The 16,264-nt window shown below is 43.6% G+C and overlaps 1 protein-coding gene across 1 annotated transcript; it reads left to right on the top strand.

Annotated features, from left to right (window-relative positions):
- Window positions 1–855: 855 nt before the first annotated feature.
- LOC127210120 (tripartite motif-containing protein 60-like) lies at window positions 856–2,142 on the top strand. Its single transcript, XM_051169807.1, has one exon. It carries the CDS (start codon window positions 856–858, stop codon window positions 2,140–2,142), a length of 1,287 nt encoding a protein of 428 aa, XP_051025764.1.
- The last annotated feature ends 14,122 nt before the right edge of the window (window positions 2,143–16,264 follow it).

The following is a 16,264-nucleotide window of genomic DNA, read 5'->3' as shown; positions in this document are numbered from 1 at the left end:
GCAGAAATCAATCTGGAGGTTTCTAAGAAAGCTGGGAATATATCTACCTCAAGACCCACTCCTGGGCTTATACCCAAAAGATGCTCCATTTTGCCACAGAGACTTCTCACCAGCTTCTGCTACAGATTTTTTTGTTATATTTCTTTGCATAGCTTCTGCTGTCTTAGAACTATCTCTGTACTCCAGCGTGCCCTCGAACTAACAGAGATCTAAATGCCTCTGTCTCTCAAGTGCTTGTGTTCAAGGCTATGGCACCACTTCTAGGCATATGTGTGTGTGTGTGTATAAATTTTTGTCAGTTAATTCTCTGCGGCATACATGTCCTGTATTTCTCAGTGGGTTTGCCCAATGCTTTTTGTACTCTTCAGTGTTTTTACATGTTTTTAGCACATGTGTGAATGTGTGCTCTTGATCAGGTAAATGCACATAACAGCATGACTATGCAGGTCAAAGAGTGGGTTCCTCCCACAATGTGGGTCTCGGGATTTGAACTAGGGTCCCATGTACAGAGGGTGTTTTAATACACTGATAATTACAGTCTAATTTTTAAACAATCTCTTATTTCGCCCATAGGAAGGATTTCTTTCCTGGAAGGTGAGGCACGTTTCCTGAATAAGAAAAACATTGCTTGTCTTCAGCTCTCAGCTGGGAAAACAACAACCTAGCTAGCCTTTTCTGATCTACAGGAGGCTGTGGACGCCAGACTCTGTCAGCTGCCTCTGGTGTCAGGGTATAGAGGCATCCCCTGGTTTGTCGAAGCCAACATCAACAAGGTAGTGGTGAGTGTCCCAGATCTAAGGGAGGACAAGTGATTGCTGGTTTTAGCTACAGAGCATCAGGCCTTTGAGAAGCAACATGTCCTCCCCTTCATCTTTTTCCCAAGGCTCAGTGGAGCTTGCAGCAAGGCTGGCTGTCCTCCAAGCAGAGTCTCGCTGTCCTGTCTGTAAGGAATACTTCAGGAACTCAGTGACCATGGAGTGTGGGCATAAATTCTGTCTCTCCTGCCTCAGTGCATTGCAGAAGGATCCGAAGGGTAGTTTCCCCTGCCCTTCTTGCCACTTTAACAGTCCACAGAGCAGCTGTTGCCCCCGTCACACAAACCACTTTGATTGGTTCCTGGAGAACGCCAACCTCTGTCATTGGAAACAAATTGAGTGTTACATTAATCTGTGGAAGGAGAAAGGGGAGTCAATTGAGAAAGCAATTGCCACACAAAGGCGAACATTGTTAGAACTGAAAAAAAGATCGGCATACAAAAGAGAAGTAATACAGTCTAAATACATAGAATATAGGTTCTCTCTCCAGTACCAACAAGAGAACATTCTTAGGCAGTTACAAAGTGATAAGATGGATGGTATAGCCAAACAAAATGAAAATCTAGCGAAACTCTCAGATCACATTTCTTCGTTAAGGCGTATGATGGCAGAGGTAAAGAGCGAGTGTGAAAAGTCAGACCTGGCACTGCTGGCAAGTGTTAATGATTCACATGAGAGATACAACGACTTAAAACGCCCTAGGATATTTTCATTTACCTTGAAAGAGTATGGCTTCCAGTTTCCTCAAAAGCATCCTGCCTTGGACAGAATTATCCAGCAATTTCAAGTTGATGTAATTCTGGATCCTGAAACAGCAAACTGTAATATGCAAATCTCAGAAGATAGAAAATCTGTGCACTATTGGAATAAGCAAATGCTACCCAATAGCCCAAGAAGATTTCAGCAACCAGTTGTTCTGGGGTCTGAGGGATACAGTTCTGACAGACAATACTGGGAGGTAAATGTGAAAAGAAAATCCAAATGGATCCTGGGAGTCTGTAAAGAGCCTTTTCCCAGGAGCAGGATTACAGCCAGTAAAAAAGAATGGTTTTCAGTGCAGGATGGAGTTTGGGGAGTTGCTCTTGAATATCCTAAAAATTATGTTGCATTGGGCCATAAGAAAGTCAACTTTATGCCAAACGTAACACCTATGAGGATTGGAATTTTTTTAGATGCTGAAATGCATGAGGTTTCATTTTACAGTTTGAGTGACAGGTCTCCTCTGTACAGTTTTAGTGACTTGCCTAATGGCACATTTTGGCCTTATTTTCACACTGGATATGAAGTCCATCCTCTGAAGATCTGCACAGTCACAGATCATAAATGATGAGAAGACAGAACCACCAATGAATAGAGTCATCAGGGCTGGGTGATTTTATTTTGTTATTTTTTGTTTTCATTATATCAGCCACTATACTTATTCTGTTTTTAATCTGCTTCAAGAAGTTTTAAGAAGTTAGAATACCTAATTTATAAAGCATAGGGCCCAATTAAAAAGTGCTTTCCTGATGCTTAAAGTAATTGAAAAGCATGTGCCACTCCAGGGTAATTTAGATAAAACCTCATTGTTGTCAGTCCACACTAATCGCCTACATATTTTCCCTTTAATACAAATTAAGCCTTTCACTCGCTGCTTGAAAAGCCATCTTTCCATTGTTCCTGTGTTTCCACTCTACACTCTCTGCAGTCAGAGTCACTACCCAAAGACCTTGAACTTTCATCACTGTTTATCAGACTAGGCTTGGACACCATTTATAAGTTTCCCCCTTATAAGGAAAGAGGAGATGCACCTGCCAGTTGGAGGGCTAATGAGAAAAATGGGGAGCATCAGGCTGACAGTGAGATTGAGGAAAAAGAAAAACAAGGTGATGGTGAGGATGAGAATGATGTGGAGGAAGATGTGGAGAGTGGAGCAACTGTGTGCAAGCAGGCAGCTGGTGGTGGGCAGAATGGTCGACGCCAAGAAGCAGAAGTCTAATGAAGTATCTGGAAAGCAACAAAGGAAAAGGTCATTTGACAGGCCACTGTGATCTAGCTGTTTTCCACTTCCTGTCCTTGAATCTCAGCATGGTCACCTTTAAGAAGAGAAGCAGGCCCACCTCCCTTGTTAGATAGTGCCACCCACAGATGGAGTGTACCACCCATCACTCCAGCAAGACCTCAAAGGGAATTTGCAACAAGATCAGGGGAGGAAATGAGCCCAAACTTGCAAGTCCCTGCCTCCCCCTTTTTAAAGGGATTATTTGAATTTTTAAAATTTGAAATTAATGTTTTTGTACTTGTGTTACAGTCAGCCATTTTAAATGGTGACTAGTCACCACACCATCACTGAGAGTGTTCCCTGTCCTACTTCTCATTTAAAATCTCAAATATGGAAAAAACAACTCATTTAAAACAACAACAACACAATAATAACAACAACAACAACGTATTCCAAGCATTGCAGTCACTTGTCGCATATGCCTGGCTGTACCATAAATTGTTGATTTATATGAGATAGCTAAAAAAGCCAAAGATGGAAATATCTTTTCCCCCTTTTCCTATGAATTTGTTATATGTGTAGCGTGTTTGATGAAATAATTTCTAACAATGGGAGTTAGACACACACACACACACACACACACACACACACACACACACACACACATAATTAAAAATAAAACCTTAAGGTTTTTTTTAATGTAAAGAAAGCCCCTTTACTCATGGCCAACACATGTGCTCCTTTAAGTGGTCACTTTTCATTTTGTATAGGTCTTGCTATGTAGTCCAGGCTGGTCAGAACCTTGTTCTCCTCCTGTGTTTCTTCCAAGGACTGTACTGAAAGGTATATGCTGGCATTTGAAGTTAGGACCTGTCACCAGTCATTGGTTTCTCTCAGTGTTTCTCACCAAAATATGTGCCACTCCCAGTTCTTTTCTTTTGCTTGCTTCCTTTCTCTCTTCCTCTCTCTCCTTCCTTCCCTCCCTCCCTCCCTCCCTCCCTCCATCCATCTCTCTCTCTCATCCTTCCTTCCTTTATTCCTTCCTTCCATCCTTCCTTTCTTTTCTTTTTTTCTTCCTCCCTCCCTCCATTCCTCCCTTTCTTCCCTCCTTCAATATCACTGTGTGGAGTAGGCTGGCTTTGAACACAGGGAGCTACTGCTGCAGTCCTGAGGACTGAGTTGGTCTGTTTTATTGACTCTGCTATGGAAAATCAGCTCACTCACCATTTTCATTGCCACTTACATCTGTTCATGTAGATACACAATAAACCCTACATTACAGGTGGGAAGTTTGCAGGCCCAGGTACTGCAGGTACTAAAGGACTATCTCAGGTTAGAAGCCATTGTGAGCAACAGCCAGGCAAGGAAAGAAACTGTTGAAGCTGAGTATTGGTGGCACATCCTTGCAATCCCAGTAATTGAGAGGCTGGGTCTACATAGTCTCAAAACTTGTATATCCCTAAAAACACAAAGCTGTTGTGATAACCAGTGATACTATCTACACATGGTTCGTAGCCAGGAGTGTTATTGAGCAGTAGTGCTCTTGCCTGATATCTCTAAGGTCCCAGGTTCAATTTCCAGCATGCCAAAATATCTCTTCAAGAATGGATTTCAAATTTTGAGAGCCCAGTTTCAGTTGGATCTGCTCAATGGCACATGTGCAGAACCTAAGAATGCCTTGAGCTAGAGGCCAATTTGGGCAACATAACAGGGACTTGGTTTTATTTTATTTTTTCAAGATTATTTTTATGCATGTGGGTGTGTTGCCTGATTGTGTGGACATACACCATGAGTGTGTAGTGCCCACAGAAGCGGGAAGAGAGTATTAGATCACCTGGGATGGAGTTAAAAGGCTTTTGTGAAGCGGGAAGAGAGTATTAGATCACCTGGGATGGAGTTAAAAGGCTTTTGTGAGCTACCTGTGTGGCTGGCAGTTTACCCAAATCTTTCAGAAGGCCAGAACCAGTGTTCTCCTCAGACTCTGTTTTGTACTGTTTTGTTTCTATTATCAGATTGTGTAATGAGTCTGAAGTGGAACCTAGAGACTGTGTGTTACCACACAAAGCCCTGTTGCTGGAGGAGGGTCTTGTGCACTGTGTTTCCAGATGCTGGTTTCAGTGACTTGAGAACTGCTTAGTGTCCTGCCATGGACATTGTTATGTATGTTGAATCATCTCCTGTATCCATGTGATGTGAAGAATGCTCCCCAGTTACCCCCCAATTGCCTGATAAAGTTCCTGACAGCCTGGGCTGGGCAGAAGACAGGTAGATGAAGTTTAGGTTCCAGGGATTGGGGTCCAGAGACCATGAGGGAGGAGGAGGAGAAGGAACAGAAGATGTAGCCAGAGGAGGCCAGAGATGGAGAGGAGACAGGATGTTGTCATGGGATAACCAGGAGCAGCACATGGCCAAGATCAGCTTGCTCTGAGGACTGGGACAATGGAGCCAAAGAAGCCCAAATGGAGTATGTGCAAGTGTTTGGGAATTTGGATGGGAAGTAGACAAGATTGTTTAGAGGGCTGATATCTGCCCAGCCCTAGTATTTTAAGGCTTCTTATAAATCTAACATGCTTCTGTGTCTTTTATTTGGAAAATAGGTGGTTTATACATAGCTGCTGCTATAATAATTTCCTGCACTTAACTAATATATACAGAATAATTGACTCATTTTATACCCTGCTTTTAAAATAAATGAGTGAATAAATAAATAAATGCTTGGAAATTGGTGACTGGAGAGATGGTTCTGGGGTTAAGATAATGGTTATGCTTAAAGAAAACCAGTCCTTTACAGCAGCACCCAGTGGCTCACAACCCTCTGAGACTTATGTCCCAGCGAGGCATGTCCTAATTTTACTCAACATCAAGTACAGAGTAAGGCCCCAGAGCCAGCAGTGTCTGTGCTCACTGAGCCCCTGTCTTGTGCACAATGGACCACTAAGGAGTGTTTCCCAGAGCACAAACTTAGGGCATCTCAAAGCTACAGGCTGAAACCAAGACACACACCTCCAAGGAACTGGAAGTCTACTGGACCTGCCCAAGCTCCATCTGGTTCTATTATCCCAGAATAAGACAACACTTCTCTGGGCTAGTTGGACAGAGAGCAACACCATCTCAGGCCAGGGGTGTTGAGCACCTTGGACTGGAGCCCCTGACTTTCCAACCTGAAACCTAGGAACTAGGTCTCTTGCAATCCTGAGCTCCTGGCTAAGAAAATCGAAGCTCAGCAGGCCATGGTCCTAGGTCACACAAGGGCTCAGGGGCAGGGTTCCAAGTCTTAAAAATCCATACTCAAGAGTCACCAAACTAGGGAGAAGGCTCCCCTGAATAATGCTGAATAGTACCATGTGTTCATGACAAGGTACATGAAAGAGGTTGTGGATAGAGTTTAGACTCTGAACTCTTGCCTGACATCTGTGAAACCTTGGTGTGATTCCCAGCACAAGCTGTGTGGATTCATAAGTTATATTTTATATTCAGTTACCACCATTTTAGAGGAGACACCATGTTTAAATTTGTGGATGCTTATTGAAATCATATTAGTTGTAGAGTTATACAGTCAAGCAGTGTTCTTTAAAGAACACTGTATGGATACATTATGGGAGTGGCAGGTGTACCAATACATGGGCAGAGACCAGAGGAGGATAGTAGGCATCCTCTTTCATTCTTTCTCTCTTCCTCGGAGGCGTGTCCTCTCCCTGAACCTGGGACTTGGATTTTGCATTCTTCTGTCTCCACTCCATGTGTTTCTCCAGGTGTTTGTATGGGGAACCCATGTTTTTAGTGGGCTATAGATGGTCAACGTTGATCTTCATTACTGCACAGTGAGTACTTTAACCACTGAGCCATTTCTTTAGTCTGGGCTTTGCTTTAAAGAGAGGGCTTCACTATGCAGACCTGGCTGACCTGGAAGGTGTTTGCCTCCAACTCAGACACCCAGCTCCCTCTGCCTCTGCTGGTTTTAAATGGCTTTTTCCACTAAATCAAGCCTTTTGTTTTTTTTAATGGGGGGACCATCTTTTTACCCCAGACAGAGCAAAGAAATTTTCACCCTAATCTTGGACAACTAATGAAACAATTAAAGTTACATACAGGCATGTAGGTAAGAGTGTCCCTATTGGAGCACCCACAGCTTAAAAGATCATCAATAAAATCTCAACCTGCTGCCATTTCTTTAACCTCATAGAGTCTCCCACAGAGGGCAGGCCATATGATCCCTTTACTTTTCCATGACCAAAGGTTAAAGCCCAATCTTGTGCAGATCTTCTGAGAGTAATTACAGATGCTGAGGATTTATGTAATCTTTAGCCAAAACTGAGATGGAATTTCTGGTCCTCCTGGCTCTGCCTCCAAAGTGCTGGGACTACAGGCAGGTAAAGCACAGGGCTTTTGAAACTTGAATTGTACACAGTTCAGTAACCTTAGTTTTTCAGTCAGATGAAAATGTGGCCCTCTGTTTCTACTTTTTAAAGTGAATTCCCTCTCTTTGATTTTGGGGTAACCTGATCTGTGTCACAGGTTGCCCCTCGTCATCTTGCTCTAAAACCACTCTAAACAGTAATGAGAAAGTTACTGTTCTCTCCTATAGCCTTGTCAGAGCTCAAGATGCCAAGACTGGCCAGGAACTAACCACGTCACTCAGCACAGAGAACCTTGAGTGGATCTCTCTATGGCACTGAGTATCAGGACTATTGCAATCAGTGTCCTTAAGGCAACATCAGCAGTTGCTGCTTTTACGAATAGACTGGGTGAGGTGTGGTGGAACACGCCTTTCATCTCAGGACAAGGGAATCCAGGTGTGGTTGAGACCAGCCAAAACCACCAAGTGAGACATTGTGTTGAGGTGGGTTGGAGGAGGCTGAGAAGGATCAAAAATAAAAGCAAATATCTACTACAGAGTGAGAATGAATTCCAGTCCAGCCAGAGTGACATGGTGTGAACCTCTCTAAAAGGAGACTGGGAATGTTGATCATGGTAAAGAACTGGGTTAGCAGCCGGGCGTGGTGGCGCACACCTTTAATCCCAGCACTCAGGAGACAGAGGCAGGCGGATCGCTGTGAGTTCGAGGCCATCCTGGTCTACAAAATGAGTCCAGGACAGCCAAGACTACACAGAGAAACCTTGTCTCAAAAAAAAAAAAAATTGGATTAGCAGGAGTGAGTTCCTAAGAGGTTCCTAAGGGTTCCTAAAGGGCAGCAAGGAGGGAGGAGGGAGAGAGGGGAAACAAACAAACATAAAAAACTCCAGAGGACCTGCAAGAAAAAAGAGAACCACCTCCTGAGGAATGACTATTGTAATGGAAGCAAGCCTGGTCACACAAGGACAGGTATCAAAAGCTGGACATGATGGTGCCTCCTGTGACCACAACACTGGAGCCAGAGGAGGCAGAGGAGGCAGAGGCAGAGGCAGAATCACTGTAAGTTCAAGATCTGGGCTACACAGTGATTTTCAGGCCGGTTTAGTCTACAGTATCTGTATCAAAACTAACAAATGAACAAACTCCTGGAGACCAGAGAGTGCTTCGGTACCAGAGAACACCTGGGAAGCGGGTCTCCTGCTCCCACATCTACAGAGATCCCCAAGAACAGTGAAGCTGCAAGAGATCAATGGCTCCACCCCCCAGAGCAGAGGGCTGTGGGAAATTACCTTTTCAACTCTGCTAGGGTGAGCCAGCAATTCACTCCATAGTTATTCTTTTGACTTTCATTTCCTTTGTTTTACCTTCAACTCTTTCATGTACATCTCAAGATGTATATGCAAACTTTTGTATATTGTTCAGTTATGTTTAAGGTCTGTTCCTTCATCCACTTCAGCAACCAAGTAAACACCATCTGGGTCAGTCACCCGTCTCTTAATCTGCCTAGGCTTGTGTCTGGTGACATGGCGAATCCCTCTCACAAGAAATGGTTTAGAGAATTTTGACCATCATCAGCAACACTTCCAATCTTTTTCTATCACCATGGGAATCAGTTCATCACATAGAAAGGATCCCAGGGTTAAAATTCATAACCTCTTAAAAGGGTGGGACACCAAAAAGGAGATGTCTCCGTTTTGGGAGGAAGTACTCCGATTAGCACCCTTCATGTTCACAAATATCATCTACAGCTCTTGAGCATGGGCGCAGATTACTGCTCTTAGCAGCCAGGGGATGATAACCTCTCCTAAATTCCCGTTCACCTTAGAACTAATTCCTATGCTTACCAGCAGTTACAGACCCCACAGAAAATGCCGCTCCTCTCCAGTCGTCCTGCCTTATCTCAGATCTAACAACCCTCCTCACTTCCTGCCACGGCGAGGATGGGAACAATACCTACTCCTCACTCTCCTAAACACAACCACCGCCCTCAGAAGCCCCCCAAAAAGATAAGACAAAAGCCAAACAGCTTTAGAGCTTCTCATGCTCCCCCCGCCCCTACTATGGAGCAGGTTTGTAATTGCCATTATTCTATTAAAACAACAAAATTATCCCAAGTTAAAGGTACCTCTCCCCCTGTGTGGGACTCGGATTCAGAATCAGAGAATCAAGATTGGTGAGGTATTTGTCCTTCCTCCGCACCTGGCCCACTATTTCTACAATGGGAGGCCTATTTCAGAGACAAATGTATCCAACGGGTTTCGAGAAATCAGGACCAAAGTGCTGCCCTAATAGGGCTTTAATGAGCTTTTGGCCAGGGGCCCTGCTCTTCCGGGCCACAACAGGCAGCCAGCAGGTTGTTTTGACCAGATAAGCTTCTGTGTGCTCCAAGCTTGGAATAAAATAATCCCACCCTCAGGGTCACAGGATCCCACCTTCTAACTGCGCTCTCTCTCTCTCTCTCTCTCTCTCTCTCTCTCTCTCTCTCTCTCTCTCTCTCTCTCTCTCTCTCTCTCTCTCTCTCTCTCTCTCTCTCTCTCTATCCCCACCCCACCCCCCCAAAAACAGGGAGATGCTTTATCTGATTTTTATCCTGACAGCCAAAACAAGTGTAGAGAGAAAGATTCTGCAGCCAGAGACCACCTCCTTAAAAATGTTCGATGGGAAGATGTGACGTCAGTCCATGTCTCAGCCATTCCTGCCCATACTCCTTTGTTAGTAATTGATATAAAAGACTGCTTCGTTTATATCTTTTTGCACCCCCAAGACTGTGGAAGGTTTACGTTTTCACTAGTACCCATGAACAAAGTGGGGCCAGCCCTAGTTGAATTACCAACACTAAATAAAATGAGAAACGATGGTAAAATCGTACTATGCCGACACTGATGTGTGTGTGGTCCACACATGCCACCAGACTTGTGTGGAACAACTTAGGCAAGAGAATCAAAATGCTCAAGGTTACCTCTGGCTAGTTAGTGTGAGGGCATCCTAGGATACAGGAGATGCTGTCAAAACTGAGCACAAGTTAAGCTGAGTGTGATGTACATACCTCAGCTGTAGAGGCTGAAGCTGCTGGACCTGAGTTCAAGGCCAGCTTAATCTACACAGGGAATTCTAGAAAATCTTGGGCCACATATTAAGACTTGTTCAGACTCCTATAATTATTGAATTTTGTATGTTTGAATTTTTTGTTTTTTGTTCAAAATATGAAATCTAAAATCAACTGTGGCCTAGATATGGTAGTGTAGACCTGTGCTTAGGAGAGAGAGGCAGGGGGGGTCAGAAACATAGACAAACAAGCCTATGTTGTAGGAGACCTCAATGTGGGGGGGGGGGTGGCATGATGGCACATGCCTTTCTCACAGCACATAGGAGGCAGATCTCTGTGAATTTGGGGCCAGCCTAGTCTATAGAGTGAGTTCCATGACAGCCAGGGCTAAAGACCCCATCTTGGAAAAAAAGAAAAGACAGAAAGATAGGAAGGAGGAGATCATTTGTTTAGATTAGCTTTGTAAAGAGAAAATACTTGATTCACTAATCTGTTAGGGTTCCAGTGAGCTGCTGAGGAAATCCTCAGATTCAGGCAGTGTCCAAAACCAAACAGCACTTATTCTGCAGAGAGTTCTAGGATGCACAGGTCACCATCTTTACAATATGGTGACCCCCAACGTGAACACACAGGTTCAGTTTACAGACAGTCAAAGGATCTTGTGATGACTCTTAAACTGATTGGTTAGGGCCAGCTGTGCTCATGCCTGGGAACAGCAATGCCATAAAGTAATGTAAACATAGATTCTGGTCAACCTGATCTGTAAGCTGATTGGCTGCCCGAGTTTCCAGGATTTGTTTTCCTGAATTCTGAGAAACAGAAACTCGGGCCTAGTGGAGAACTGAAGTCTGACATGGCTTATAAAAAAACATGTCCTCCTCACTCCCCCCATCGAAAATGGTTCATCTCAAATCTTTGAGCTGTAGTCAGAGGCTGGTACTGAGCTTAAGAAACAGCAGCTATACAGTAGCAATGCGTTCTTTAACAAATTTAACTAAATCATTAATACTTCAAGGGCCACATGTGAGGGCAAACAATAAAAGAATGATGGGTCCAACGAGGGCAGATACTAAAGTGTTAGCCAGTGGGACCAATTAAAAATGGACTCATGCCACTCCTGAGGGTGTTCTCATGCTGGTTGTGTTTCATGAAGCCTTTTCTGAACAGGGCCATAGATTCTTTAAATACCCGTGATTGGTTGACATAGAAGCAACATTCTTCTCTCAAAGCCACAGATAATTCTACTTGTAGAAATAATACATCTAAGCCTCTTCTATTTGGTAGTACTGCCTCAGCTGTGGAGGAAAGAGACTCTTGTAAATGAGTAATAGACGGTCCCAGTTGTTCTATATCTGTGTCTATGGTTGACCTCGGGACTTTATATTTCTTTTGTCTTGTAATATTAGTGCTGAAGTTCCAGTACCAATGGCTCCTATTCCTATTAATCCTCAGAGGGATGACAAAAGTATGGCTGTAACAACCTCTCTTTTCATCCTCCTTGTAGATGGTTCAAGTACAGAACAAATTTCTTCCTCAGGGTAGTAGATTACTTTAGGGACTAGTAGTACCAAAAACACAGAAATCATCAGTACCATATAGAATTATGGAATCAACAGAAGGAATTACCCCAGAAGCACAAGCCCACGAGGTATTCTCAGGGTAATTTTTCCCTTTCCTGATTGCTGCCATCTACAGATTGAAACCTCAGACGTTATTGAATAGTTTCCATATACAGCAATACCTTCACAATAGGGGGGCTTAGTGTTTAGACATAACCAACAGGTGTTCATGAGGTCTGGGCTAGCTGAGTCCAGGACATGGTAGGTTGCTTCTAGAAGTTCCAATGGGCCTGAGTTGGGATAAGAAGTGGGTTGTAAATAATCTGAAGCCTCTTCACATCTGCCCCTCTGTGCCTTACTTAGGCTATGTCCAGGGTAGATGTAGAACCTGCCATGGGGAGCATTTGCCCATGCCCAGTAAGGCAAAGGAGGAGTGTGCACGTTTATTGAGAGATCGGGGGAGGGGAGGGGTGGTCAGGGGCATCAAGGAGTCAGTGAGCAAAGCTAGGAAAACTGAAGTTGCTACTTCAGTGGGTCTGTAGGGTGGGCAGTGGCTTTCCAATGTTGTCGGGCTTCTGTCAAGTCGTCTGGAAGTCTAGCTCGAGGTGGTGTCTCAGCTATTGGGAGATTTCAAGTCCCGCAAGCTTGACATGAGAGTGATGTATCCAGGTCAGGATCCTTTCTACTTCTACAGCCAGAGTGGTGGTCAAGGTCACTGGGTTCCAAGGTCCTATGGTTATGTCTCTTGATCCAGACCTCATCATCTAGTTCAAAGAAATGGGCATTGGTGGCTGGAATAGACTCCTAAGTCCCTCTCAGGAAGGGCCAGAGATTCTTCTGAGTCCTGTGTAGGGCTTGTAAGGACTCTAGAAACTTTTGGTTATCAAATTCAGCAAGAATTTCAGACTCAAGTTTTGGTAGAAGTGGAAGGGGTCTTCCATAGAGGACTTCAAAAGAGGTAAAACCCAAGGAGTTAGGGGCATTCCCAGCTGTATACAGGGCATATAGAAGAAGAGTCACCCAGGCCAAGCCAGTCTCCAGCTTTAATTTGGTCAAAGCCTCCTTCAAGGTCTGATTCGTTCTTTTACATATTCTGAACATTGGGGTTGATATGCACAATGTAGCTTCCAATTGGTCCCTAGAATATTCATAAGAGACTGTATTACCTAAGAGATGAATGCTGGTCCATTGCCTGACTGAAGTATGGTGGGTAATCCATACCTGGAAATGATGTCTTCTAATATTTTCTTTGCCATGACATTAGCAGTCTCCTTTTTGGTGGGAGAAGCTTCAACTCATCATGAAAAGCTATCTACAAAAACTGACAAATATTTATAGCCATATATTCTTAGTTTTGCTTCAGTGTAATCTATCTCCCAGTTAGCTCCAGGTTGTTTGTTCCTGATCTGCGACCCTGGCACTTTTTGACTGGAGCCAGAAGCATTAACAGGCAGGCAGATGGGGGCAGTGATAGCTTTTTGTTTGTTTGTTTGTTTGTTTTACCATCTTTGACAATTCTAAAATCTTATATCTGGCTCCCCTCATTAGTTCTTTGATCTCTCTTTGGCCCAAGTGAGTGTTTTGATGGATTTGCTGAACAAATTGTTCTGCAAAGTCCTGTTGCCATCTCTCATAAAGCTTATCCCATCTGTGAAGGATGTACTTTCTGTATCCAGCCAATAAATAACAGTCAGGTAGGCCAGAGGTTCAGACATGTTGTATGATGGAGCATTCATGCTCAATAGTCATGTCCAGGTTTGGTAGCAGACCGGTGGGGTCCAGGACTGATGATAGGTTGTCAAGGATGTGAGGTGGGCTCAAAAGCAGGAACTGATAATGGGCTAACCTGACATTGGATAGCCAACAGTCTAGAGGGTTTTTCAAAATTCCCTCTACGGTGTGAAGGGTGGATGTGATCAGTTCCTGGCCCATAGTAATTTTGTCTGCACCCTTAAGCAAGAGGGCAGTGGCTGTGACTATACAGAGACACGGTGGCCATCCCTCTGGCATCAGGTCAGCTGCTTGGATAGATAAGCTACTGGTCTTTTCCAGGGCCTAATTTTTGTGTCAGCACTCCCTTTCTTTATTTTCGTCTACATTCAGGTGGAAAGGTTTATAAATGTCTTGGAAGGGCTGGGGCTGGGCTTCAAGCAAGTTGTTTTTAAGTTTTTCAAAGGCTTTATTCACTTTAAGTGTCCAACCCACAGTGTCCTCCTGTCCCCTAGTGGCCTTGTTGAGTTATTTAGCAATTTCAGTAAACCTGGGAACCCAGTAAACAAAAACCTGTTGTCACCAGAAATCCACACACTTGCCTTCTTTTGGAGGGGGATGGGATGTTCAGGATGGTCTCTTTCTGGGCCTGGGCAGCATCCATTGCCTCCTTTTAAGAATGTACCCAAGGTCAATTACCTCTTGTTGACACAGTTGTGCCTTTTTAGGTGACTCTCAGTAGCCCAGCCAGGAGAGTTCCTGTAGTAGGTCTGCTATGGCCTGATGACAAACCTCCCGGTTTGGAGCTGCCAAAAGGAGGCCATCTATAAGAGACTGACTTTGTGGTGGGCAACGCATATACTCACCCAGGATCTCATGCAGTGCCTCATTAAAGATGGGGGGTGAATTCTTAAATCCCTGTGGCATTCTGGTCCAGAGCACCTGTCTGTTGAAGCTTCCTTCTAGGTCATGCCATTGAAAGGCAAACAAGAGCTGGCTAGAGGACTAGCCATTTGATAGGCCAAAGAAGGCCTCCTCAATGTCCTTAAGACATCCTGTGTAGCTTGCCTGTTCCTATGGCAGGCTTCTCAACATGGTAAGTGGGTCTGGCACTGTCAAAAGCCATAGTAATTGCATTTTGGTTTTCCTGAGCTGTGGTGTTAAAGGCAGTGTAAACTGTGTAAGAAACCATTAATCGTTCCAAGAAAGCTGCTGGGCTCTTGTCTTTTCCCTGTACTATTTGGCTAAATTTAGACAAATTTGTGAGCTGTCTGGCAGCTTCTCAGGGACTCACTCCTGTGAGAACCTGGTAGGAGACCCATATCCTGTCCTTACCTGCATCAGTATTATGGTCTCATTCTTGCCTGGCAAGAGTGAAAGCTGTGTCAATCTCAGCCTGAATCTTTGTAAGCAATTGACCAGCTCCTTGAATTAATTTCCAGGATACACCCATAGTACATCCCTTTTTTTCCTTTTTTTTTTTTTTTTTTTTTTTTTTTTTGGTGGGGGGGGTGGTAAAAACCGGGGGTGAGAAGACAAGCAATAAAGCATCACTCAGAATGTAGGTGTCTGATTACCATGGAGGACACTACCCTTTCTCCATATTAACTGGTTTCTAGGATTCCAAGTATCATTCTTGTTCTTAATCTGAACTCACTGGAATACTGATGGCTGGATAATACACATTCTAAACTTAGTTTCAGGTAAGAAATTTATAAATCCAAGCCAGGTATAGTGCTGTACCCATGTGCTTTCATTACTTACATGACCGAGTCAGGAGGATTGCTGGGAGTTGGAGGCCAGAGTAGGCAATATAAGGACACTCTTTCTCAAACGCCAAATAAATTTACAAATTCACAAATTTACTGGAATTTTTGCTTTGTACAAGTTACACAGTGAGAGAAACCATTGAAACTCCCACCCCTAATTATTAATAAAGACATCTGAGGCTATTACATAAAAATTTGCTAGGTTGCTGTGGCACATGTGGCACAGAAATAATACATATTTCTACTCTAATATGAGGTATTGTACCCAAATAACTCAATTATAATACAAGGTTTACTTCCCATACAGGGTCCATTCTTCAGCACCTAAATGGTTCACAACTGTTACTCCAGCTTCATGGAATCTGATGCCCTCTTCTGGCCATAGTAAATACTACATGAACACATGCTGCACAGACACAGAGGTAAGGCAGAACACCTACATGCACAAACCAAAACTAAGTAAAAGTTTAAAATAAAAAAATAAATAAATTTAATAAGTAACCTTGGGGCAAGCTCAGTGATACGTACTGAGATGTAAACACACACACCAAAACATATATGTATTCCAAACACACATTTAATCCCAGTTCTCAGGAGACATAAAGACCATTATGAGTTTGAGGTCTGATCTTCTATATAGCAAGTTTCAGGCCAGCCAGAGTTACGTACTATGAATCTGTCTCAGAAAAGAAGTGTATGTGTGACTGGTAAAGCACTTGCTGCCAAGTCCCAAGGACACACATGGTGGGATGGTGGAAGGAGAGAACAGATTACTACGACCTATATTCATACTTCCACATGTTCAGCACCCACCTGCACGCTTAAGCATATATGAAGAACTAGGCTTTTACCAATACCATACCATTACTTCTCTTCTTCACACTTCTTTCTGTCCAACAGCTCACTACCAGCTCCTTCTTGATGGTTTTAATTAAATTATTCATCTATTTATTGTCTTGGTTTACATTTTTTTTTTTGAGACAGGGGAGCTCTGTATACTTTTGTCTGTGCAGTAGCTCACTATGTAGAC

Source organism: Acomys russatus, chromosome 27 (genome assembly GCF_903995435.1).
Source record: "Acomys russatus chromosome 27, mAcoRus1.1, whole genome shotgun sequence".
Taxonomy (NCBI): domain Eukaryota; kingdom Metazoa; phylum Chordata; class Mammalia; order Rodentia; family Muridae; genus Acomys; species Acomys russatus.
The sequence above is the reverse complement of the archived record's forward strand: the minus strand, read 5'-3'. Positions and strand labels throughout refer to the sequence as shown.